The 26,844-nt window shown below is 44.5% G+C and overlaps 1 protein-coding gene across 2 annotated transcripts in view; it reads left to right on the top strand.

The window, feature by feature from the left end:
- Positions 1–3,942: 3,942 nt before the first annotated feature.
- Positions 3,943–26,844, top strand: part of LSAMP (limbic system associated membrane protein) — a 307,000-nt gene continuing 284,098 nt past the window's right edge. For both annotated transcript variants that reach the window (XM_062515496.1, XM_062515495.1), the window contains exon 1: positions 3,943–4,356. In XM_062515496.1, the coding sequence (XP_062371480.1) occupies positions 4,202–4,356 (155 nt within the window). In that variant the 5' untranslated portion in view covers positions 3,943–4,201. The remainder of the gene's footprint in view (positions 4,357–26,844) is intronic.

The following is a 26,844-nucleotide window of genomic DNA, read 5'->3' as shown; positions in this document are numbered from 1 at the left end:
AAAACACAACACAACAAACAAACAAAAAATAAACCCAAGCAACTCACTCCTATTTGTGGACAGAATCCATGCTTGCACTGTTTCTTGGTTCTCCATGAAAAGCCGATGGCACTTCAGGCTTTCTCAGTGTCAGTCCCTGAGTATCTGAAATACTGAGCTGCCACACAGGCAGGCAGAGGTGACCTGAGTAATTGTCCTAGGGCAGCTCAGCATGGCATATCTCAACATATCTCCTGCCCATCCAGGACCAGTGTTAGCCAGTCTAGGTGTCCACACTGTGATGTTTGCAGCAAATTCCCCTCAAAGAAGGGAAAGTAGGGATAGCCAGGCTGCCTCAGCTTATGCTGCTGTTTTCCTTCCAGCTTGGTACACAAACGAATCCCACATCAATAGCATGGAAACACAGATATGTTCCTCAACCTGCCATCCAAACATTTCTATCATGTCTCTGGCTGTGCCTTACAGTCTGTAAGTAAGTATCTGTAAGTATCTCCTCAAAGTGTGTTGCTCTGGGCCCTGTTCCCTTTAAACAGGGTTTTAGTGTTTTGCATTGGAGAGGAGGGATGTGGTACCTGTGGTACCTGAAGCAGCTCATGCTGCTTCATCAATTCCTGAATGCGCAGTGACAAAATCTGGTTAGTCAGGCTCATCTTACCAGTCCTGCACCTACCAGAAGTACTGATATATGGCATTAAAAGGCTGTGGTATGGATTTGTGGTGTCCATGCTCTGACTGTTTGCCTGCATTTTTTCCTCAGGTTTTCAGAAGGTAGGAAAATTAGGAGCCAGACCTACTGTTTCATTATCTGCTTCCAGCAGGGGGAGATGGGTCCAGAGAGTTATTTCTTCTGGGAACACATACAGAAATAACATTATTTGTTTTACTCATGAGGCACTCTCCTAGGATTTGTCTGATTCCTGTTTGTTTGGCCTTTTACACCTATGCATCCCCTTGCTTTTATTTTTGTACACTTCTAAAAGCAAATAAGACCTATCACCTCTAGGTTTTGTTTTTGTTTTATTTTTCACAAGGCTCACAAGACACTCAAGGAAATTTCTTCCTCATCTGTCTATTATTATTATTATTATTATTATTATTAATAATAATAATAATAATAGTTACATAGTTATGCTACAGTAGTTCTAATGAGGATTGTATTAATGTGTAAGATGATTAAATCATCCCCTGTACTGCTACATCAACAGAGAGGGGCCTCCGAGTCCTCTGTGATGCACCTCTCTTGGTAGGGAGGCATGGCCACATGCAGTCCCCCCTTGAATCAGGATCTTACTGGAGCCTGGAGACAGAATTCCTTCCTTCTCCCTCCCTGAAACTCCCTCTGTACAAAACATATTGGTGCCACTTTCTAGGAACTATATTTAGCTAAGCATTAAATTTAGATTTAACTGGATAGTTATTGCCTCCTAAGTAAATACTCTAAGATAAGGAAATATTTAGTGAGCTCTAGCAGTTGGGTGGCAGATGCTTCTTGCATTGCATAATAGTTAATCTTTGACAAATATGTTTTTTTTTACTCCACGGGCATTTAATTAGCATACAGTATCTCTTAGTAAATGTAGATTAAACATATTTGGGAAACCTTTGTAAAAACAATCCATACAACACTGGCTTGCAAGAGGGGTGCATTTTTTTCATTGGTAACTTCATATGATACCAGGTCTTTTAGCTGTACTCCAAGTCTGTTGCAGGAAGTGCAGAGGTTTCCCCTTGGTGATGCCCCTCTTCTGGCATGCCAGCAGCCTGATGCATCTCTGTGCCTTACACTCTCCATCCTAGAGTGGTGGTTACTAGTCAGCAATGAGGTGTCAGAAGCGTGGTCTTCTCAAGAGCAATACCCTTGTGGAATGGCATCTCTTTCTGCAGTAGCTTGGGTACTTCTAGTGTGTGGATTAACCCTTTTAGCATCTCATTCCTCTCTCCTTCTGGCACTATCTCTGCCAAGTCTACTGCAGGGGAAAAGTCTGACTTGCCTCACTTCTTAGCTGAATACAAAGCAGTCATCTCTTCTTGCTGCTGCATGCTTGGCACTGGAGGAGCAGTGTCATGACCTTAGTCCCTAATTTGTGGGCCTTTAACACTTGCAGGGATTGTTTAAGTACTCAGTGTGGCCTTTCCATACCAAGGCTGCAGGGGCCAGCTTCTAGGAGTTCAGAAGGCAACTGGATGTATTCCTGGAAGAAGACAATCATTCAAGTACCATTAACTACAGTGCCACTGGCTGGGGACATGCCTTAGCCATAAAAAACTAGAAAGAGCTAAGTGCCCTGGGGCAGTTGCCACTGCATGCTTGCTTTGTGCTTGACAGCTTCACCAAGCATTGGCTTTAGGCTGCTTGGAGACAGAAGGGTTAGAGGGTCCTTTGATCTGGTCCCACATGGCCATTTCTATGGCAGTGACATTCCTTATGTCTCATCAGTTTGAGCACGCTGTATCCCACAAGGCTGCAGGAGCTGAGGTGAAGGAGGCTATGTACAAGACGTGTTTCTTCCCTTCCTGCACACACACATACCAGCGCTGTGACCACACTGGACAGCAACTCTCAGCCGAGTAACTCTCCAGCATGGCTTTTCTTGCACCTGAATCTCTGGTCCCCTCTTAGGTCTCCCCTTCCCTCTTTGCTTTCCTGTCCCAGCCCCACCGTGCTTCGGTCACAGAAGGTTTACATTAGCGAAGCATCCCTAAGAGCAGTTTTGATTCCTCCCGCAGGCAGATATCGGGCTGGTGGAATGGCAGGCAGGCATCAGCAATAAAACACACGGCTTATTCTTTCCATTAATTTAATTTCCCTTCTCTTTGCGGTGGCGGTGGGCTGTGGGCTGCGGGAGCGTTCCCGGATGGGCAGCGCTGCTGCCGGCGGGCTCGGGGCTCAGCTGCGGGCTCTGGCAGCACAGGCCGAGCATTCACACCGCGGGCAGCTCAATGCCGACATTGTCTCCGGTCCGTCGCTCCGCGGCTGGGAAAGGAGGTGGGGGGCGGGAAGGGCTGAGTGGAGAGAGGTGGGAGGGAGGGATGTACAACTGGTTATCTGGCTAGAGGAAAGTCTGAGAGGGAAAGAAGCAAGGTTTGAGGCTGCAGAGGCAGTTGCCAAGGATGCTGCTCTGTAAATCAGCTAGCGTGTGGCTTCAGGCCGCTAAGCCAAGTTGTTTGCACTTTTGGCCACAGACCTTCTTTCCTCATTATTTCATCTTGAGAATATTGGCCGTACCTTCCTCCGTCCTCTGTGCCCTACTCCCTGTGCCTCCCTCCCGCTCAGCAGCTCCCGGCTGCTCCTGCCTTCTCCCTGCTTCCCGGTCCAGTTCCCCGCTCCCCTTCTCCTCCTTTCTCCAGCCCCCTCTTCTTCTCCCATCCCCTTCCCTCTCTGCCTCTCCCTCCTCCCCCCTCCTTCGGGACTTCCCCCCTCTGCCTTGCAGCCCTCGTGCCTTTCCAAGGCCCCTCTCCCCTCCACGGCCGCTGTTCCGTGTCCCCCCGGGCAGCCCCGCTCCCCGGCGCGGGCCCCCGGCCGGCTGCGCCGCGGGAATGGATGGGGAGCGCGGCCCGCGGCTCCCTCCGCGCTGCCGCCACCGCTGTACTGCCGAGCTGCCGTCTCACGAGTAAGGCTCCCTCCTCCCTCTCTCCTCCTCCACCTCCTCCTCCTCCCTCGCTCGCTCCGCCTGGGAAAGTGGGTTAGGAGGGAGCGCGGGGCTGGAGGCTGCATAGCCACAGGACTGTCCCCTCCCGCATCCCAGTGGCACACGATTCCTCTTGTTCCTTTTCTTTTTTTTTTTTTTTTCCCCACCTCTCTTAATCACTCTAAACGGGTCGATTTAATTGTTATTATTTCGTAGTTATTTTGCTACCTGACATTTTCATCTTGCTTCACAACCCCCCCCCCCCGCTCCCCTTTTCCCTTTTTTATTTGAAGGCTCTGCTAAGACTTTTTTTTTTTTTTTTTTTTTTTTTTTTTTTTTTTGGGAAAGCATTAAAAAAAAGGCAAGGAAGGGAAAGAAGCCATCAAGAGACTGAAAAGAGCAAGAGAAAGTGGCAGCTGAGAAGGACTGTGAAATCACCTCCCCTTTCTTGGGCTGTCGATCAGAGCGAGAGTTGTACATTATTATTATTGTTTTCTTTCTACGTCTATCTGTCCACGTACACAGGCAGAAAAAGAGACAAGTACTGACAGTGAAACTCGACGAGACCAGCCATGGTAGCAAGGGCTCAGCCTGATCGGAAACAATTACCGCTGGTCCTACTGAGATTGCTTTGCCTTCTCCCTACAGGGCTGCCAGTCCGCAGCGTGGATTTTAGCCGAGGTACCGATAACATCACCGTGAGGCAAGGGGACACAGCCATCCTCAGGTAGGGCATTTTGCCAACTTTTCCTCTTCTGCGTGTGCATCTAAATTGCCATGTATGCAACGTGTAGGTGTGACGTGATACAAATTTATGTGTATGTGTCTCTGTTGAGAATGTGTTTAATTTTACCTCTCAAACTGCCGTAGCAGCAGCTGCTACAGACAGGCTCTGCATGTGTGTTTGTGCTTTAATATGAAAAAATTGAAACACTTCTGAAAAATTTTAACACTTCTTGCCACACTATCCTCTGTGTAGTGCTCTGAGTCTAAAGAATTTCAGTGTGGAAAGATCTGCTTGTATTAGCCAGCTCTTGTGAACGTACACTTTCCACCAGCCCTGCAGTATCAATAGAGGAATCGAAAAGGGATCCAGCTGTGCTTGCCAGATGTTCCATTGATCTTCCCATGCTTTTTTTTTGTACATATGCAAAAACTTTAGCCCTGGTGCTGCCACAACTCTCAGGCAAGTTCTTTTGGGAAACTCTTGTCTTTTAATTTTGTTTATTAATTTTTCTGCCCTGTGGGCAGGGAAGATGGATACAGTAGTTGAAAAGGCTGGTGAAAAAAATGATGTAGCAGCTCTGACATTTACAAAGATTGTGTTGGGTTTTTTTGCAGGGCTAAATAAATGGGTGTATGCTGTGCCTGTGTTTCTGGTAGTGATGAGGATGTCTTTGCACATGTAACCTTGCTTATTGGCACTATTGAGTGTTATATTTCTGGTTTCATTGTGCAGGTTTTCCAGCAGTACTTCTGACTCTACTTGGGCTTTCAGTTAGGAGCGTCCCAAATAGCTGAACTGCAGTAGTCTTTTTCCTGTATGTTTCTTTTTTCAAATTTTGCCTTGCTCAACTTACCTGCTGTAACTACCCTACTGAAAAAAAAAAAAATCTGCATATGTGAGTGTGCACACTGTGTATTATGGCTGTAAAACTACTGGATGTAATTTAAAATAAGTCTGTGATCTGTATGAGGAGCTGATAGTGCACAAACCCTGAAGCATCAAGGGAGCAATCCCCTAGAAAAGCTAACAGCAGTAGCAAAGTTTTCTTTCTCTTTCTGTGAAATAAATCCTGCTGGATGTCACCAAATGCTCTGCCACACAATCCCCTGTGTCCTGCATCCCTCCCATTTAATGACAGAGACAAGAAGAATACTTGAAGAGGGATGTGTGTGTATGTGAATGTGTGTATGTGTGCGCGTATGCGTATCGCTTCGGTTGCCTCCCATGTCCTCAGTTGTTTTGATCCCAGAATATCCATTCAGCAGCTTCCATTCCCCAGCTTTTCAGACTTGTTAACTTGAATGTAAGATTTATCCACACAGAGTAATAGGATTTACAGAGTAATTCATCTGCCTTGCATATGCAGTGGAAGCGGTTTAGTAAACGGTAAATACCTAACAAGGGGTGTTGCCTCTGACTCCAGCTTTTCTACTCTCTTTTTCACTCACTACCAATTCATATATCCCATTAACCCTTTTATAGCAGGACTCCTAGCTGACTTATCCCATTTTTAAAGGCAAATAATTTCCATCAGTCATTTATTTTGGAGGGGCTGCTTAGACAGCTGCTTGCAAGCATATGTTTGGTACATGCAGCAGCAGACAAGTCATTAAGCTCACTTGCCCAGACAGGGGTCACTAGATTTCTATTTCCCACTTAACCTTGGAGCTTTTCAGTTTATCTAGATGCTGTGTGCTAAAGCTGCATTTTCAGCCAAGAGGGCTAAGTGGATGGTGGAGATGGTGCCTGCAAATGCTGTGTGCAAAGCATTCCTTCATCAGCAAGCTCCATGGGGCTGCATGGGAGAGTGGTTTCAGTGACTGTGTGTGGCTTGCCAGTGTTATGTCACACAGTAAAATAAAACACCTGAGTGAAGTGATCCAGCTGTGTCAGCCAGATGTGTGCCAAGTGACACAGTCTGCAGGAGCAGAACACCACCCGGCCATGTAAATGCTTGCCCCAGGCAATACTGTGCTCCTGGTAAGCTGCATTTCTGTTAGAAGAGACTGTGGCCAGTGCACTGTACCTTTTTCCTTCAGCTGCTTTCCTAAGCTCTTTAAGCAGATCTGGCCAGCTATATGCTTTTCACGTTTCCTAGGAAGGGCAGCTGTCTCCTCTCCTTTTCAATGGGACCAGACCCAGGTTCCTGGGATATTTCAGTTCCTCCTTTAGACAAGAAGCAGAAACCAGGCTGTACACCACTTGTAGCTAGAAGGTGTGAAATTTCCTGATGACCCATGGACTATAGGCCCCGCAGGATAGCATTTCATGTCCTCAGTTTTAAAGCAAAGGTTTGTTTGCTAGCTTCCCCCTTGCTGTTCTGTCAACCCTCCAAAACATAACTCACTTTAAGACAGCCTTGTTTTGAAAAACTCCCAGTGCCTTGCTCTCCCTGTCTATAGATCCACTATGACAACACAAGGAAAAGAGCTAGATGGGAAAAAAAAAACAAAAAACAAACTCCATTAGATGATCTATACTAACCTTGTTCAAAGCAGAGCTTTATGTCCACAGAGAGATAGGTAAGAGTTTTCTATACATGGATCATATCACCTATCTTTGCTAAACATCTGCTTCAGAGGGATTGTGCAGCATCAGTTTACCAGTGCCCAGTAGCTCCTGTATCTTGAAGGGAAATGAAAATGTGGGAGGGAGAAAAAAATTATATGCAGTTGGAAAGAAATAAAAGCAGTATACATAGTGATAATATAACTAAAAACATTTTGTTCCTGTAAATTGTGATGCAAATCGTTCAGCAAATCACCAAGGATGGGATATTCTAAATGAGTCTTCCTCTTTGGGGCTTTATACATTTGTATATAGGGTTATGCTTGTAGGTGGAAGAATGGGTGGGTAGACTGATCTATGAAGTGGAGAAAAATAGTTTATTATAAGCTCTAATGTTCCTAAAGGAAGCCAGTCCTCAGAAACTTCATCTGCAGCTTATTACTCAGAATATAATTAGTCTGAAAAGTTTGAATATGACTTTTTAAAGCTATAGCATTTAAAATATTCTCTCAGTATGGGACTATTAAAAAATTTCCCTAACTCTAAACTGGCTCATCTCCTAAATGACCTGGCAGCAGATTTGATTCATTTGTTGGCCTTGATGAAGGTTGATGACTCTTAGTGAGTATTTGGCATGGGGAAGTTAGGAAATTGCAGAGAGAATAAAAATAGCTCATGATAGACTATCCACAGGGAAAAGTGTAATGATCTGCTCCTTAGAGCAAGGCAGAAAAGAGAGGAGGGGTCTGAGAGCTGCAACAGGTGAGAAGGGCTGAGCAGAGTTAATGTGTTTGTCCAGCTTCAACCAAGAAAAGAGAGCAGGATGTTTTAAAGATGACACTGTATATTGGTGACCCTGTCAGATTTGCTAAGGTTTCATATTTTAACTCCGTCTTCTGCAAGTGAAGAGGGATTCTGAACCTTATTTTGAGTATTGAGAAGAAACTCTGGCTACAGTTCCTGCCAGTGTCTTGCTTTCAAGATTATAATAATGAGGTTTCCAGATTTTGTGTGCAACTTTCCTGCTTGGTGTTATGAAAAGAAGAAAAGAATATCCAAACAAGAAATGCACAGCATATTCCCCCAAACTAACTAAAATAGGAAAAGGAAAACAGTCCCCAACCCCAAACCTTCTTGCTGTTTACCTGCCTTCAGCACCCTTCCCACCTCATTTGCTCTGCACAAGTTGGGTGAGCAAAGGCAGGTATACCCTGTACACTTTTCAGCCTTGGGACGGGATGAGGAATATGAGGATGTTTGCTAACCTGGGACACGTGCAGAAATGAAGGGCAGCTGCTGCAAACTGGGAAGGAAGGGAACTGTGTTTCTGTTTGTGTTTAGTCCTCTGCAGGGTTTAAAAGCAAAATGGCAGTGGGGAGTCCATGCTATGGGATCAGGTACCTGTACAGCATGCTGGGGAAAGATCAGCTGCCTCAGGAACCACCACAGCAGCTCACCTCAGAGTGCCTTCAAAGAGCTCAGCTAAGGGTGTCAAGCAGAACTTGGAGGTTGCCCAGGGATTTTAGAACTCCTGGCACAAGTGCAGATTTAGCTTTTAAAAACTCCTGACATGGAGCTCATCACCAGCTAGAACCAAAATAGGTCACATCTCCATTCCAATGTGTTCTGTTCTACCCATATAAATCCACTAAACCCCAAGGGCAGAGCCAGAAATACTCCATTTGTCTTTGGGGCAGATTCCCAGGGACTGCTAATAAAGAGGTACAAGTGACTCATACAGGGCTTAAGCGTCTGAGCGCTGCTCAGATGATGTTCAGCCTTTGGAGAACTGGGATCTTACCAAGGACAGAATTTGGCTCATTGCTCCTAAGTTTTTCCAAGCATCAACTTGTCATCATGAATTAAAACAATCTGATGCTGACATACAGATGAAAACAAATATTTGACTGAGTGTGCATTTTTCATTTCTACCAGGTATTTTAAAATAATGTAAAGTTTCAGGCTGTTAGCACTTTTAGGAACATCCATCCTAATGGGTACTTAGTTCCTTCAAGTTGCATGTGTCAAAGGATAGGCTGGAATCAAATTACCAGGAGTAATATGACTGCTGTTGGCATAATCCTGCAATATAAGCAATTTATGCAAACTCTGTTCTTGGCCTCCCACTATTTTGCTGATACCTTACACGTGGAGCTATGCTAGAGGACAAAGGCACCTCAGGCAAAATAGCAATACAACATCACAACAAAGTTTATGTTCTATACCATCATTTTATAAGAAAAGTAAAAGCTGTTCAGATTAGACTTATAATTAGCATATGATTTATAACAGGGAGCACTGAGCTGAGCCCTTTGCTAGAAATGAGACTAGGCATGTTCAAACATATAATGCCACATAATAATACAGTCTTGGCAGTAAAATTGTAACCTTGATTATTAGTGGTATTGTTGTGGCACTTAGAGGCCACCACTAAGTTGAGGCACCCTTTGTATTAAGCGCCACATGGGCAGAATGAGAGATCCCTTCCTCTGCAGGGCAGGCAGACTATTAGCTAGGATGGACCCAGGCTGGGGGTGGGCAGGAGGTGAGGGGACTCATCCAGGGTTGCTTGCAGGGCTCAGGCACACCCAGCCTTGTGACCTGTCCATTAGCTTGGGCTGCCTTTTGGCTCAGCCACACAACAACCCAGCAAATGTGACAAATGAGGATTCCCTAGTCTGTGCTCATGAACACTGGTGTTCACTAAAAGTCCCAAGTGCTTTCCTCTCTCTCCAGTCTGTACAAAGCCTTCATTATCAATTCTAGTGTCCATGTGTCAAGACAGAGTAAGTTGGGATCTATGCAAATTTTGTTGATTCTTTCCTTCAAATGAAAAATAAAAACGTAAAAACGTAGTAATAGATGATGCTGCAGAACTTCCAGCTCTGGCAGCAGATGGTGCCATTATATGAAGGCACACACGCATCCATAGATACGTGAGTGTGTGTGCATACCTATGATAAAGGATGGTGAAATATGTGTAAAAAGCTGGCAATCATCATCTCTCCTTATACACATGCACTATTTTATATGGTGTGCCCAGAGGTAAAGGCGCCCTTTGTGGGAATGTGCTTTCTGAAAGGTGTGACTAACCCCTCACAAGGAAAAGTGGAATGGAAATTAGAAAAGGAAAGGCTTTCTTTGGTGAAATTATGTATATTTCATAACACTGTATGTATATGTTGCGCTCATAAAGATGGAGAGACAGTATTGAACTGTATGGCTTTAACCTCCTCCCCTGAGTCTGCACACACACTTCAGTTTGCAACTAAGTACCATATGTTTTCCTACTTAGTTGGCATTATAATTTATATAGTACTACATGTTACCTGAAGTGTCTCAGAGTCGGTGCCTCTTCCGCTCCCCTCCCTAGCAGGTCATGAGGAAAGACCTGTTCTTAAAATAGCTCATAGTTACTGGAATTTGCCATCTCTTAACTATAAATTTTCAAAATATAGTTACACCTACCTGTCCTTTATGTCCAGACCCACAGGCATCTGATTCTGACATCTGCAGGGCCATGGCTTGCTGCTGATGCTGCAGCATGGCTTCAACAGGCTCACTGTGAGGCTGAATATAGCCATTTTCATTGAAGTCACCTAGTTTTTTTTCCATCAAAATTCGCTCTGGTTTGTGTGAACTCCTGCTCTGCTGGAATAAGTGCAATGGAGGGCACAAAGGTGAAGTCAGGAATTTACTGAGTTTTCTTTTACTGTTCTCTTGCTGAAGAAAAAATGAATGTGATTTTCAGCTGAATGTGACACCAAAGCATTTGCTTCAGGCTTTGAGCACATCTAACGTGCCTGGTTTTATGGTAAGTAATGGGAACTAATAATGATGAGTTTCACCTCTGCTTAGAAAACAGCTATTTCAAAATAATCTGAACCACCAGTCTCCTCTGTGCTCATATATTTCTGCAGATTTTTATTAGGAGCAACTTGGTTGTGTGGGAGAGGCTGGCTGTGATCCTAGAGTTCCCCCACTGTGCTCAGCCCTGTGCAAAGAAAGGAGAAATAGCACTGCTGCAGTTCTATTGATTTCACTGGGGTTGGGCTTCCTCAGTCCCAGATAAGTTGATGGAAATGAGCCCACTCACACTGGGCTGGCATTGAGCAGATATTTTGCAGGAGCACATCTGTATGAAATTTGGGAGGTGTGTGCTTGTATGTGACTGTGTGCAAGGCTTTGTTTCCCTATGTTTGCTCCCATTTTAAAGTGGAAAGTGTTTTCTTGTGTGTAGTTGGACAAACGTTCATATCCTTTGTAAAGTTGTGGCACTTGCTACTGAGAGGCAGCACTACCAGATGGACAGGATAAGGATCTGCTTACTTGGAGGTCTCTATGGCTTTTTCCAACTCCTGGAAAATCAGGAATCAGAATTCCTGGAAAATCCTCAGTAATCCTCACTAATGCTGGAAGTGTCCTTGTGTTTCAGTTGCTACACCTGTTAAATAAATAAAAAGCAGCAAGTATATATAGCAATGGAATATAATAGCATCTTCCTCTTCTGAGGCTCAGGGATTAACACCACTGTAGATCTGTCCAATACTGTCCCCTTCCAGTAGAAACCTGTACCACTCTCACCAATTTGCATTTCAGTGGCAGGGGGAAGTAGTGAAAACTTGGAAAGAGCAGGGAGTCTTCTCTCCTGCACACACCCTCCTGCTCTCCTGTAAGAACCCAGACATGTCTGAATGGTTTCTCATCACAGGTGTTCTCTTTAGATGCGTTCCTAGAAGAGCACCAGATTATGAGGGAAAGGCCAAGAGGGCTCCAGCTCCTCCTGTGCTAACCTCTGTGCTATGCACTTGCAAAACAAAAGGGGAATGGTCACACCACTATGCAGCTACGACTCATGGTGCCACTGCATCCTCTCCTCCCTGGGTCAGCAGGAGGAACATGTTTGAGATGCAGCGCTGTCGCTGTCCATAACATGGTATGACTTGGTGTATCGGTGACAACAGTGCCCTATGAGGGGTAGTGGTGGTGATGCTTTTCCACTGTAGGAAACCACAGATACTTTAACCAGGAACACAGTAGTGCCTGTAGTGCCTGTATGGCAGCTACCTCAGTGCTCTGCTTCCTCCCTCCATCCCAAGCTGGCTGTCCACCCTCACATGAGAGCATGATTTCACATCAAGTCACCTTTCATGCTTTCCTCTGCAAATAAAAGCCCGTGTTGAAATCCACTGGCGGGCAGCATCCATGACTTTGAATAGTAAATACAAATCTCTTCTTTTGCCTCTCTGTCTCTCTCCCTCTCTCTGTTATTAAGATGACAGGCACTTAGCCAATTATCCAGTCATCATCTCAGCTGTATTTATGAAGGAGGAAGAGACAACGCACCCAGCTCTTGTCTTCAGGGCTTCAGCTGAGTCTCCCTTGTGTGCTGTAGCATTTCCCCTTGTCTGAGCTGCTTAGAATACACAAGGAAAGAAACCAGAGAACGGGTTTAGTTGACAAGAGGGATGGGGGAGTAGAGGTGGGGAAAGAGATCTGCTCCCCCAGACCAGAGGCATGCCAGAGCTGTCATTGTTTGGCACTGCTTTTGTGTTTAAATTTGGCAGAGCGCACATGCCTTTATTGCGTAAGGTTGCGATGGATGGGGAATGTGGTGGCTGTGGGTACTTGCAAAGTCCTTTTGCAAGGATCAAAAGTCCGGAACTATGTGGTGGCAGATTGTCAGTCTGTGCCTTAAAGTGAGGGAGTCACATGTACTTGGGGACGTGTTGTGAATCTGTGACTTGGATCCAGGAACCACCTCTAATCCCCGATGCAGTACTGCGCCTAGAACATACAGCCTGCGCTGGCTCAAGTGTTTACTTCAAACAGCAAAATTTAGGCAAATAGCACTGAAGTGTTCTGTGAATATTTTCATGAATGTTAAAAATGAATTCACTTTGGCTGCAGCTGTGCTTCCTTTGTGTGTGTGCATGTGCATCTTTTCTTTCCCCCTTGTGAATAATCTGAGTGGATGAGTTTTCCTTGCCCTGGCATTCATGGACAGAATGTTTTGAAAAGGTCCATAGATGAGCAAAACAAGGCTCTAGCAGCAACTTCTGCAGCTGGAAGCCCTGTCTGTACAGATTTGCAGGCATGTGCCCCTTCCTCACCTTAATCCAAGACATTAATTTTGTGTATATGCCTGTGTGCTCTTGATGTATATTTATGTTGGATGCTGCTTAGGGAGCATTGGACATGGTTCTTGCAACCCCTCATAGGAGCCCAGGCATAAAAGAATTTGAACAAGTGAGATGTAGAGCTGATCACAGCTTGAGCTACAATAATTTATGTGCATGTGACAAGAGAAAATTACCTTTAAACTCTGCACCCAACCAATCAATCTTGCAGCAGCCTGTTTGCTCAAAAAGGTGCCTCAGGCCAAGCCTATCGAGTTCAGAAAAAGAAAGGTTAAAATGTTCCAACATCATTATCTCTTCCTTTTCCTTTGGAGGAGAGGAACCACAGTGACAAAGCCTAGCTGACTTCTTCACACCAGCTCCTTTGTGGTGAATTTCATTCCCACCCCACTCAGATTCCCGACTGGAGTCAGGATGAATTTGTCTATGGTCAGGCCCAATGCTCATCTGGTCAGAGAATAGAAAGGAAAGCACATGACAGAGAGGACCAGGCACAAACAAGCATGTTGGAATTGGAAAATGCTCAGGAGGGGAGAAATATGTTACCACTGCAAGGTAGAAGTTATTAAGTGTTCAGGTATTCTAGGAAACCCCTATCTGTTCCAGGGTGTTTTCTGAGCTTGGAAAAAAGTAAGATACCAGGAGTAATTACTCCCTGAAAAATTATTGTCCCCTCTCTGCCCCCTCTCTAAATATATGATGTAATATGGTCCATAATCTCTATCCCTGCAGCAATAGAGCAGGGAGCCTGCACCAGCTGAGGCATTTGTTTATTGGGGCTTCACAGGAGAAGGGGCATTGGAGCCTCCCTCCTATAAGCAGAGACATGTGTGGGCTGTGATTTAGTGGGCAATGTTTGTCCCTTCAGTGCAGGCAGATTTATTAGCAGTCCTCTCGAGTCAAAGGACAGGGGATGTTTTAAGCTAGTGGAAGAAGATGGAGAGGGGCTGCTGCAGCCTTCCCTCCCCGCTTTCCACATTTGCTGCCCCCTTAGCCTTTGGCATGCTGGTTAAATAGGGGTGGTTCTTCCACAACCCCCTGACATTTCTCAGGCAGGTTCTGTCCCTTGTCTCCAGCTCTTCAGACTGGCCTCACTGTGTTATTTATTTTCTCTTCCTACATAGAATGCTTGGTGCATATATGTTCTGTGAGCTCATAGAAAGGGTGTGTGTAGGACGGCTAGTAAGAAGTGTGCCACCAGTAAAGCTCTTCTTCTTCCTAGCAGAAATATAGTTGGATGCCTTTTGCATCCCTGTGATGTGTTTCTCCTGCTTTCAATTTGGAAATGGAGTGGTAGGATATCCCATTCATTTATGAGATGATTGACAGGCAAGAGATTAGGCTACAGGCTGCTGTGAAAAAAAAACTTGATACTGTCAGCAGAGCAACACACTGCAGTCCTTTCTTGGTCTGCTGTGATTCTACTCCTGGAACTCGGAAGGAGGCAACAGAGGGCTTTTGCTCCCTCTGTTGTAGCTCTTTCTTGGGTGGGAAGCTTGACACTCTTGTGTGACACTCATGTGGGGTGACACATCAGCGCTGGGATTCAAATCTGAGATTTTCTTGTGCAAGTGGCAAAGGCGGCAGATGTATTTAAAAGATGTAGTGATGCTATGTTAGGGAAAGTTCTCAGTGTTCAAATTGCTAGACCTCTCTAACCTTGAAGCATCAGGACTTTAGCTGGTGATTATGATAATTTCAGTCAGATTTGTCCATTGCAGAAGCTATAGAAACTTTGGAGACAGCCCCAAATTTGCACCCCCCTATTTGGCATGAAACCATAAGGTGCTACAGAAGACTAAAGCCAGCTGCTGGTGCTGTAACAGAGATGTTCCTCTATGCTGGTCACTCTTTATTAACCTCCTGTGGAACTTCTTTTTGTAGGACTGTGTCTCTGAAGCGTTGGTGAAAACCCACGCATCTTGGCTGCTTTTACACTTAAGGGAAACCTGAGACTGACATTCATAATCAGGAGCAGAAGGTTCTGTAGGCAATCTGTCTTCCTTGCACTGCATTAAACCCATTTTAATTTTTTCAGTTAAATATCAAATTATCTGTCCACCCACACATCCTCCCCACTGCATCAACTGTGGTTAGGAATGAGCCATCTGTAGGACTTTTACCTGGGTAAGGGGGTCCACAGGGGTTCTTGCATAACATGCTTCATGCGTATTCACTGGCCTTTAGAGTGGCATTTCTTTCCTTCCTATTCTCCTGGCTGGTCTCCAGTACTGGCAATGAGTCAGAGGCATGCAGGTCTATCAATTTGAAAAGTGTGTCCCAAGGTGGAGGAACACATGGAACTTTTTTCTTCAGTGACTCGGGAAGTAGCACTTAAATGCAGTCCAGGTGGGTCAAGGACTTTGGACATGGTCAGATCAGTTAGCCTTTTAAATGCTTTTTTTATTATTTTATTTTCCCACAGGTAGCTCAAAGTGGGAGCACCATTCAGCTCCCAGAGCAGAGAGAAGAAAGGGCATGCATTAGATTTTGCAGCATCTTTGTATGTGTTGTGCTGTAGCTGTGTCCCTGCTTCAGTGGAAGTGCTGGCTGCTTGCTGATCACAGGAGGGCCCTGTGTCTCTTTGGAGTGCTTTATGTTTCTATGGAGATGTGGTCCAGTTGGATGGACTACAGAAGAGGGAAGTGGGAATGATCATAAGTCTAGACAGCATACTCATGAGGACAGATGGATGGAAATGGGACTGTTAGGAGTAAAGAAGAGAGGACTAAACATGAGATATGCATAACAGCATGCAGGTAGATAGGAATTATGGCTTCTGAAGAAGAAGATGGGGAGGAATTTAAGATTGTAGCAAGAGAGACAGGTTTAATATCAGTAAGCTCTGCAACAGTAAAGATAGCAAAACGTTGAATCAAATTTCCTTGGGAGGCTGCTTGACTCCATCACTGGAGGGTTTTAACGGCAGACTAGACATGTACGGGGAGTGACAGATGCCACAAATGACAAACTAGAACTGATCCATCTTTTACAGAGTAGAACATACTAGATGGTTCCTTTGGGTCTCTTCTACCTCTGCTGCTTGATTCTGTGCTGCCTTCAGGCTCAGAGAACAGCAGGAGCATAGGCAGAAACACAGCTGAAAGGTTCAGGGAAGTGCCTCAATGGGATGCTGAGTGACCCTGGCCAGGAGGTCCTTATCCATTTCTTTATCTGTGGCTAACCTTCTTTTCATCTCAGGAGCATGATGTGCTCCAACGAGACTGCCATCAGTGCCACGCAGGTCCGAGCATGTGACACTTACCCTATCTGGCAAACAGAAGAAACAATCAGTGTCAAAACTATCCCTAAAACTGATTTTCTTCTTCAGGAACTCAGATTTTTTTTTTTTTCTCATCTGCTGCCCTTGGGGCACCTACAGGATGTACAGGATGTTTTACCATAAGTGTGGTAGGGAAAAACAAGTTGAAGGCTTAGTGGTTTATCTTGGGAAAGTTAGAGGATGTTGCTGAATGCTCACTTCATGAGGCTTTGTCAGCATGTTCTGTTAATGAAATGTCACCTTTTATCAGTATGAAACCACTTTGTGCATTGGTATATGAGCCTAGGAGGATTTGAGTCTACCTGAGGGGTGGATGTGGTGCAATTTGTGAGTACTCCTGGGGCTTTTCACCACTAGGGAGGTGGCATGTGACATAAGGCCCAAAGTGGAGCAGGTGGCAAGCCTTGCAACTACTGAGCCTCATGCCTTTAGCAGTGAACTGAGTGCATGTGAAGCAATGAGGAAACTCCGGTGCAGTAAGGGTGTAGGAAGGATGTAGGAACAAGTGGAGAAAGGATATTTTAAGAGGTGGAGGAGCAATTTAAGAGAGGAAAAGCTATTCAGAGAAGGAGGTGAAGAGCATAAAGGGCCCTGCTGTAGTTTGGAGTAATGTACTTGGTGTTAATCTTTCTCTGGCTGTAGTGACCCAGGCTGTTGCTAACCTGGCCAGGCAAGCTGCCAGAGTCTGTCTCCATTGCTCACCCATTGTCCACTCTCATCCTGTCTCTGACTGGTGTTTTCTTGTCAGCATTTCTCTTCCACAGATCGATTCCTCCTTGGCTCATCCCAGTGATTTTAAACATAGAGAGAAGTTTCCTCTTGGTGGTGAGAGATAATCAAGCTGAATATTACCCATCACTGAAGTGCAGGCAGTCTGTGAGCAGAGCCAAAGTCAGTATCTTGGCAGATGTTGCCTTGCATTGATTTATCTTCTCCTGGCACAGGGTGGATGGCCTCAAAGAAGGCAGCATGGTCGCCTGGCCAACCCCCAAAACATTTGCAGGCTACATTACCTTGCTTGATTTGGTCTCCAAAAGCTGCTCTCCTCAGTGTCGGGGGGTAGAACAGTGTGGTGCCAAACTCACAAATCCCTCCTTTGCACTCATTAGTGTTATTTCTTGTGCTAAGACACATCCTGGGCTCAGAGTACCAGCTCATGGTGCTGACTTAAGTCAGCTTCATTTACTGGCTTAATGGACCAAGGAAACCAATGTGTGTGCTACTGCTGGTGTGGGGGAGAGGAAAAGAAGACCCACGCCCCAGAACGGCCTTGCAACACGGGGGTTTTTCCTTGCAGGGAATCTGGATGTGTCAGAGAGGAAAGTAAGGGAGAGGAAGTATCTGTGTGAGCAGCAGAAATGGGGGTAATCAGGCAGGGCCCCTCTTCAAGCCAGAGGAATTACAGACAGCAGATTGCTGTGCAGGAGAGGGTGGGAGGAAGGAGGGCTGCTGGTAAATAGAGGGGGCTGGTGGAGGCAGGCCATGGGAAAACCAGTTGCCAGGCAGGAGGACCGGGTCAGAGTGCTGCTCCTGGGCTTTGCCCTGTCAGAACAAGCAGACAATGCATACAAGACTACCTGTATAGAGTTCCAGTTCCCAGCTCCCCAGCATGATGCACTCTCTGTTTCCAGAGCCCTTTGAACTCTCCTCCTGTGTCTGGGAGCTCCAGGTTTGGCTTTAGCAGAAAAGGGCCTCCAGCAGAGTAAGCATGGGTTTTTTTCAAAACCACAGCTAAAGAGAAACCATCTGTGTGATCTCAAGTAACAGACACTCACAGGCAAAACCCATCCCCTTTGGTACCATCCCCTTCCCCCAGCCCCTTTCCCCAGCCCTTCATCTCCCCATCCCTGGCTGAGCCCTTCACAGCCCCTCTCTGCCCACCCTGCCATTTCCATGCTGGAGCATGCTGCTGGAGCAGCAGGCACTGCACAGCTACATATACTACATCTCTGGTTCTGCAGTTTCCCCCAGGGTGTGGACAGATGCTGATTGTCTTCATGCCCAGTTGGGGACAGCAGGAATTGTTATAAATAGCATCAGTTACTTGCGTGGCAAAGACAGAACTTTCCCCTAGAAGTCCATTGTTCTGCTCCCAGGACTCAATGGGAGGTTTCTTAAATGTCACAGAACATTTACAGCAGAGAGTACCTCTGGAGGCCTTCCTGTGGGTTCAGGGCTTGATCCAGGCAGAACATGGAACAGGTTTGCTGTTCAATCTAATTCCTGACAATCTAATTATTTCTGCCTGTCTCCGTCATTTTTACGTGAACAGCAGTTTCTGTTTAGCAGAGACTTGGAACTGAAATAGGAGTAGCTGCAGAAGTGAGCACTTAAGATGCATAAACCTGATGTGTTGAGGAAAGAAATAGATCTGGAGCAGCATAAGGGATATAGGGATGCCAGGAGAGAGCTGGTGTAGGGACCCCCAGTTCAGGAGAACTTTGCTGGGGGTACTGCCACAACACCAGAAAGGGGTGCTAAGAGCAAAAAAACTTTCTTGCAGGAAAGTAATATACTTTTCCAGCACTAAAGATTCTCTCTGCTTCCCTCGGGGGTTGATTTGCTTCTGTAGGAGTGCAAATTGCATAAGGAGCCAAAAGTAACCTGTTTAGAAGCAGGGTTGTTCATCCTCCCTCTCCTCTGCTCCCTGCCCTCAGGCAGAGGGTATTGCTTAACACCTCTGGGCAGCTGAAGCCCTTTCCATCTCTGCGGCTGACACCAGGCTCTGTGCTTCTGACAGCAGCCGGACATCCCCTTCTGCAGCATCATTTCAGCCTTAGGCACTGCTTGCTGCTGCTGAGGCTCACGTTTGCATCAGCAAAAGTTCCTTTCCTGGGGGTTTGTGGCTGCCAGGGCTGTGCTGCACTTGCCAGCTGGAGATCTCCCTGCGGGCATTGTGGGGAGAGGCCCTGGCAGTGTGTGCACTCTGATATTTAAATTAAAATTATGAGATTCAGGGAATAATAAGGAACGGTACCAAGACTTGGATATCCTCCACCTCACGTGTGCCTCACAGAGGCTCCCCAGTGCCGCATGGAGGCCCAGCTTGGACTGCTGGTGCACCATATATTCTGCTGTCGGTCTCTGTGATTTCTGCTCTGTCCTTGCTTGTTCTCTGGTTTCCTTTGTGTTTATTATTCTAATTTATTGAGTTACCTGGAGTGTTTTCACAGACACCAAGGCTGCTTTGCAGAAATTAATGATTGTGCATTCTGCTTGTTGGTGCCTTACACAGACCTTGCTTTTATGTGATAGGGACTAAGATAAGCTCAGAGAAAATGAAAATGTTAACCTCTATTAAAAACATGCATAGAAAAGCTGTTGTCAGATCTGTTCCAGGGCATATAAGTACTTTGAGATTATTTAGCTTAGTAGCCCCTGCCATTTCTGAATCTCAAAGTATTTTATTTGATTTCCCCTATGAGACAAGCCACTATTTGTCCCCATTTTGTAGTGTGGGAAATGGAGGCTTGAAAAAGAGATTTGTCTCAGCAAATTAGTGGCCAGACATAGGTGACCAAAATCTTTGCTGTCTGGAACCCCAGTTTTTAGGTCCTGTTCAGAGCTGTGCTACCTTACTGGCTGCTGGATTAGAATATCACATTAGTGTCTCCTAATGTAATGCAAAAGCAGGAGGTCATCTTTCCTCAGCTGTGGTCAGAAAGGTCAGATCTTGGCAGTTCCGGTTTAGTGGAAATGAAGCTGTGGGAGGGAACACTCTACTTCTTCTGAGTTCCCAAGGAAATCTATGACTGGTGTTTGCCATATGAGTGTTCTCAGTGAAATGGAGATTCTGGTCCAGAGAATGAGCTTCTTTGTAAAGGAGGAAGCTACTTTCACACATTTCTGTAAAGAAAGGGAGGAAATTGAGAAGAGACACCTACACATAGCAGTGCAAAGTGTTTTGCTGGGTTTTGATGTGCTTATTCACCTTTTTTTGGAAAGGAGTAAAGCAGGATATCTACAAAGGTGGTTACAAAGTGTGTAACAGCTCACACAGCTCTGGGGGAAGATCTAGATGGGGTCATAGGAAATGACAGGCCTGTAAATCTTGGAACTATGTAGGTGGCAGGTCCTTTCAGGGGCTGATATTATAAATCTATTGAAACAAGCTGTCTTTTCCCTAGAAGTTTACTGAGAAAACGCACTCCTTGATTGGTCAGGGAATGCCAGATGCAGCATTTTGTGGAGATAACAGAGTCACAGGGTTGACATGATACAAGGGGGGATTTTCAGCTGCTGGGACACAAGCCATCTGAAAGGGAAGTTTCTTTTCAGGTCCTCCATTTACTCATTAAAATGTAGGATGATAATTTTCCTCTCTTGCTTGAACACTTAAAAGTCCTTAAGAGAGAGTGCCTTTCAAACAGATTCTTGTTTAGCATATATGAATTTCCTCCCAAACAGAAGAATTTAAGAAATAGCAGACGATAGCAGAACCCTTTTACATCAGTGTCTTGCATTTTTAAATTGGCATTATATAAGGTAATACAAAAACCTTCTAAGTGGGCAAATATGCAGAATCATAGAAATAACCTGCTGATAGGAGAAATTTCTGTGTCCTGGACAGATTGTTTCCTGCTTGTATTTTGAAGCAAGAGGATTGATGTCAATGGTGTTGGGGGTAAGAGGTTATGAGCAGAGATTTGCTCATCATGTATAAAGTGATCATTGTTATCCTGTAATGTACTGCTTTTTGGGATAGTGTTAGGCCTGGATGCTACCTTGTGGCAGTGAATTACACATGTTATTGCACTTAGTAAGAAAGAAGCAAATCCTATCCAGCCTTACCTTACAGGTAGTGTTTGTTGTCTGGGATGCTGCCTACCTTTATCACCGTGTCTGCCTTTGCTGTATTATTGATTATTTTATATATCCTTCATTATCCAGCCTGCTTTGTTTCCTCTTTGAAGCAAAACGCCCCAGTGTTTTCAATCTCCTCTCTTACAGATATTTTGTGAGGTCTCTAACTCATTGTTGTCACCTGTCCCTGAACCCTTTTTATTTCTATTGCATCTTTTGGAGGTATGATGACCTGATATAGGACCTTGTATTGCAATACAGTACTGCACTTAGCCTCATTTTTTCTCTTTGTCACAGTGCATCCTATCATTATGTTTGGGTTCTTGTCCATTCTGAACGGAAGATTTTTATGAGTTCGCAATGCATTAATCTTAATTTCTGAATGACTATAGTTAATTTAGAAGCCAACAAGGTAACTCAGATAATTCCTTCCAGAATGTGCATCACCCGGTATTGTGTGTTTGGCCAGTGCTTCTGCTTAAGATAAGGTATAACCCAGCAGAATGCTTTTTTCTCCTGTGTTTGTAAACTAAGTCAATCCACTGCTCATTTGAGCTCTTGTTTATGGAGCTCTTTTTTTCTTTTTCTTTTTTATTTTTTTAATTTTCTTCCTTAAAATTAACTATTTCTTTAAGCAGTCTTATTGCCTTCCCTGGAATCTTTGAGGTGAGGTGTCACCTCTGGTAATGGTGTAAGAATGCTCCTGTGGAGAGGTTGCTGTCCTCTGCTCATCAGTCAAGCACTGTCACTTCTGAGGTGGAACCCTGTAAGTATTAAACAGCAAATGACAAGGGGTTCAAGACAAGAAAAAAAAAAAAAGGATCCAGTTTGAACTGCAGGGCCTGTTTTGGAAGGCAGATTGTAATTAAACTAATTGGAATTCAGACATTCAGACAGTCGTTGCACTCAGTGCCTTTGAAAAGTGTCAAGCTTTGATTATAACTCATCTTTTTGTTTATAATCTTATCATACAAAAGCTTTTGCCCAAGGAATCTGCTGTCTCTAATACTTAATACCATGAAGATAGAATATACTAAGTGGTGTCTTTGAGTAGAGGCAACCCAAAGCTATCTGGCAAAAAACATTGTGAAACCAATCCGCCTGCTGCACCAAAGCACGAAACATTCCCAGAACTCTGCCATTCTGCACACCATTGGAATAAAACTCTCTTCAGCATCTTTCAAAGGTCATTAGATTGTTTTTTACAGGTGAGGAAGGAAGGGGTAAAGTATTCAGGTGGGAGGAAATGGGCATGGATACTGGTGAATGGAGATGTAACTTTGAAAATCAGAGCTAGAAAAGGAGGAATGTTTAATACATGCTGCCTTAGAGCAAACTCTTTTCGATCTGCTTGTTAGTTGACTACATACTAGACCACTATGATTATTTGGATTATACTTTATTTGAGCTATGTTATTTCCTATGAAACAAGAAGTCTTTCTGCTTTGTAACAAACTTCTTAAACCATGTGACTGACCTCAGTTCCCAGGAGAGCCCACTGGAGAGTACAAATGTACAAGTGAAAAGCATTTGCACAAAATACACTGCTTGGTGTGGTTTTGACACGAAATGCACTCTAATTGTAATGGTAGCAGAAACTGAGATCACATGATACTCAACAGAAATCCAGCAGTGAATAGCTTACTTTCTATTATTTTCCCCTATTTAAATTAAGGGGAGGGTGGAGGAAGTTGGTATTCTAAGTGTGTGTTTCTGAAGAACAGTAAATCCAGACCTGTCTCTTCAGTGAAAGACCCTAGAGTTTTTAATCTCCTAAAAGTAATATCAAACTAGTGTGTATTTAATACAGCCTATTTGTATGTACTTCCTGAAATCTTTGGAGTGGATGGGGATATGCCTATACTTAGGATGTAAAATACAGTAACTGCTAGACTGATAGTAGTGGCAGAGTTCAAGGTCTGTTTGAGACCTTCTAGGAAAAATATCAACCCTGTGCACATTCAGTACTCTATCTGCTTCCCCTCTTCTGGGAGTGTGCACCTGTAGAGCCTGGCAGAACTGGAAGTCCCTTCAGATAACCAGGACTTTGGTACATTACTAACTAAAACAGCCTTTCATATCTGCTTCCCACATCTTTCCTCCCAGAGAGCACTTTGCCTCCCACTCCATCTTTCTAAGTTCTCTCTCTCTGTTAAATCTTCTAAAATATTTTACAACTCTAATTAGACATGTATCTCCAATTTACTACTATTTAAAAGGGTAAGCAGTTAATGTCATAAGACTGAGAATGCCTGGTAATTAATTACTAACTCCAAGGACCTGGATATCTCTCTAACCAGCCTTGTCTCAAATAGCATCTCTCTCTCTTAAAACCTCTGTTCACAGTAATTAAACAGTAGGGAGGAGAAGCACCTTGGAGCCTGCCCAAATAAGTCTGTCTGACACAAAGTGCGGCTCTGTCAGGCAGTCCCTTTTTATCTCATTATCTGGTATGGACATAATGGGCCAACAAATTTTCATGACTCCCAAGTACACTCCAACTTTGTCCAAAAGACACTTCTGTATCAGGATCCCCTCTGTGCCACTGCCTTTGAAACACAAAACCAGTTGGGATCCTCCTCATCTGTGGGAAAACAGTTCATCCCTAGGAGGATGACAGGTCCTCCTAGCAGTGCTCCCACCCTGTTCCCTGTTCTTTTGCTTAAGAAAGCAAAGCATTATAAGATGAGGAAGCTGGTTTGTGCTGCTGCCTCTGAACACTAAAGCAGTTTGTGTTGGAGCATCCTGCAGAGCAAAGCCTGAACAGTGCTTGCGTCAGGTTCTGCTTCTTACAATAGTCTTCAACCAACATGTTTGTAGGTGGAAGTGCTGGTGTGATGGTCACAGACATTTGTTAAGCATATACTGTGCTTTGTGACACAGAGGAAGGTGATGATTGCTGCGGGAATCTGTGGTTTGCACACACACTCTGTGTGAGAACACACTCTGAAAGCTTGGTCTGTGGATTTATAACCTGGAATGGTTGTTGGCTACATGTAGGTGGATACATAGTCTCACCTCATCGGTAAAAGCTTTAAATGCAGATGTGTCTAGATGCAGTGAGCACAGAGATAATGTGGGAGGTGGAATTCCAGATAGGATAGCAAGCCTAGAAAACCCAGGGTTTGTTCTCTACTCTGCTTCTTATTGTGTGTGGACTTTGGCGCACCATTTCTCCTTCCATGTTTTCCTTTCCTTATATATTATATGATAGGGATAAAAATACCTAATACCTCAATCTGCTTTGACCTCTGTTAATGAGAGATGTTAAGTAATGCTTGGTACAAGCAGGGTCGCTTTATTGTCTATTAGCCAAATTTCACTTTAGGTTAGCTACTTAATTGCCCCTGTGTTTTTAATGGTAGGAGGTATTCTTGTTTCCTTAAACTGTCTTACAGTCCATCTGTGCACTGCTAACAAGCCCTGCTTTTCATGTCTAAAGGGAGATGCCCTTCTGTGATGACTGAAGTGATCATTCATTGTTCTTTCTTCACCTCCCGAAGGTGCTGCCAGGCTTTAAGGGACTATTCATCAAGTGCTTTGGGTTCTTTTGATGGAAGCAGTCTGGGCAAGTGCATGGCTCTCGCTGCGTAGTGAGACGATGACATGCACCTTTTTACTCATCATGAATAAATAGCCCCTTTCTCTGGACAGGGGAGTCCAGCAGTAGTAGCACTGTTGTGAACTTTACGTATGAAGAAAGCCAAAGTTTTGTCAACTCCTCTTTCTAATTGTTTGAATTGGCTAGATCTAGGCAACCCTAGGCAGGACAGATTTGGGATTTTTGTTTTGTTTGTTGCTGTTTGGTTGGCTGGGGTTTTTTTGTTTTTTTGGGGGGTTTTTTTTGGTTTTTTTTTTTGTTTGTTTTGGTTTTTTTTTTAAGTGGAGTTCACTTCTGTGTTGTTGCACAGAAAAGACTTTGTAAAAAGTCAGGATCAGTTGCTGTGAGTTTATCAGAGCTGAGCTTCTGTGCGCAGGTTTATCTTCTGTGCAGTTCTTGTAGTTTTACCTCTGTAATAAAGCTCTGTGCATAGCAGGACTCAAGTGCATTTGTTCTGCCAGTATATCTTATGCATGGTTTATTGAATGGTACTTCATGCATGGTACCTCCTAGTACCACAGCATGGTACCCCTTGTCTCTGCACTTGTTTTTTCACTGGATGGATGGGGAAACGAGGAAGATGAACATGTCGAAGTGAGGGAGAGGGCTGATCTTCATGCTCATGTCTGTCCTGCCTGTACATAGTTACCTGGTTTATAGTGCCACAGTATTACAGTTATATTTTGAAAAGGCTGATACTCAAAGAGGACAAGGCACTGCATTCTTGCTGTCACAAATACCCTTCTCTCTTCCTGCTCCAAGCTGTATCCCTATTCTGGAGATCTTCCTCACTCACTGGCCTGATGTAGCCCAGCTCTTTCTTTTCTACGTTTTGCTTCTCAATGTTTTTTATCCTTTCATCCTCAATTTTCTTTGACTTTACTTTTTTTCTTTTTAAACCTCTCCTTTCTCATTAATTTTTAATTTCTCTTTCCTCATTTATCCAACATCCTAATTTACCTTCCCTCTCTCATTCTGGTGGTCTCCCCTCATCCTCTTGTGTTGATGTCCTGGATGCAGCAAGGCTGAGGGACAGACAGCACTCAGGTTGTCCAAGTTTTCCTCCAGGTAGTGCCCCTTCCCTAACCATGCATAATTCACCCCATCTTGCTGGGCATTTGTTGTGCTCCTGGCAGTCTCGGGTTAGTAACAGCTATGTCCCTTGTGAAGAGCCTTGAGCTCTGCTTATTCCTGCTGTGGCTGTGCTAGCCAGGGCTGTGCATCTGTATCCCTTTTTGCTGGATCCTGAGCACACAGAGAACAAAAAAGAGAATCCTCCTTTAAGGGGCTTATGTTCTAAGCACTGGGGATAAGAGGTGAATACAGACAGAAAGGGAACACATGGAAAGCACAAAATGCTGCAGGTCCACATAATATCATCAGTCAGGTCCTATAGAAGTGCTAAATAATATTATTCCCACTACTATTTCCCTTTCTGCTAGCTTTTCTATCCTTTTAATCACTTTTGGGCCTTCTTTTTTCTTTCACCTTAGAGATTATAGGGCTTTGTTATCTTGTTTCCAAGAAAAGGGAAAGAGTGCAGGGTGCTTTCATAAGGCCAAGGGCTGGAAGGAAGGATCGAGTTGTGGTATTTGCTAGCTTTAATCTTTATGGTAATACTTGAGTAAATATCTGCGGTTCTCTCTCTCCTGTCAGTGTGGCAGACTGTGAATGATATGGAGCTGAGATCAGGGAAGAAGAGGGAACTGCAGAGAGGATTAAAAGGTTGAGATAGGATTAGGGGGTCAAAGGAGAAAAAGAAGAGAATAAAAAACAGCAAAAGAAAGGCAAAGAAAATGAAGTGTAACGGTTGTGACAGGGGAAAGGAAGGAAAGTGTACAAGGTACAAAGAGAAGATGAGATTTTTATGAATAGGTCGATGCATTCAAAGGTCCTAGAGTCAATAGTCTCTCTAAAATGATTTATTGAAGAAAAATTCATTTGTTTTATGTCACCCCATGAAAACTTTTTTTTCCCCTCCATCAGTCCTAGGGTTGGGGTCTGCAAGGGCTGAACCAGTGGGATTGACAAACACTCCATTACCCCAGCAGCCCTGCTTGGATGGGAAGGCGCAGTGGGTGGGAAATGTCTCTGTCAGGAGTCTGTCACAGCCGAGTCTTTCAGGAGGGGGGAAAGAGCCACCACAGCCACAC

This window comes from Cinclus cinclus, chromosome 2, assembly GCF_963662255.1.
Source record: "Cinclus cinclus chromosome 2, bCinCin1.1, whole genome shotgun sequence".
NCBI classification, from domain to species: Eukaryota; Metazoa; Chordata; class Aves; order Passeriformes; family Cinclidae; genus Cinclus; species Cinclus cinclus.
The sequence above is the reverse complement of the archived record's forward strand: the minus strand, read 5'-3'. Positions and strand labels throughout refer to the sequence as shown.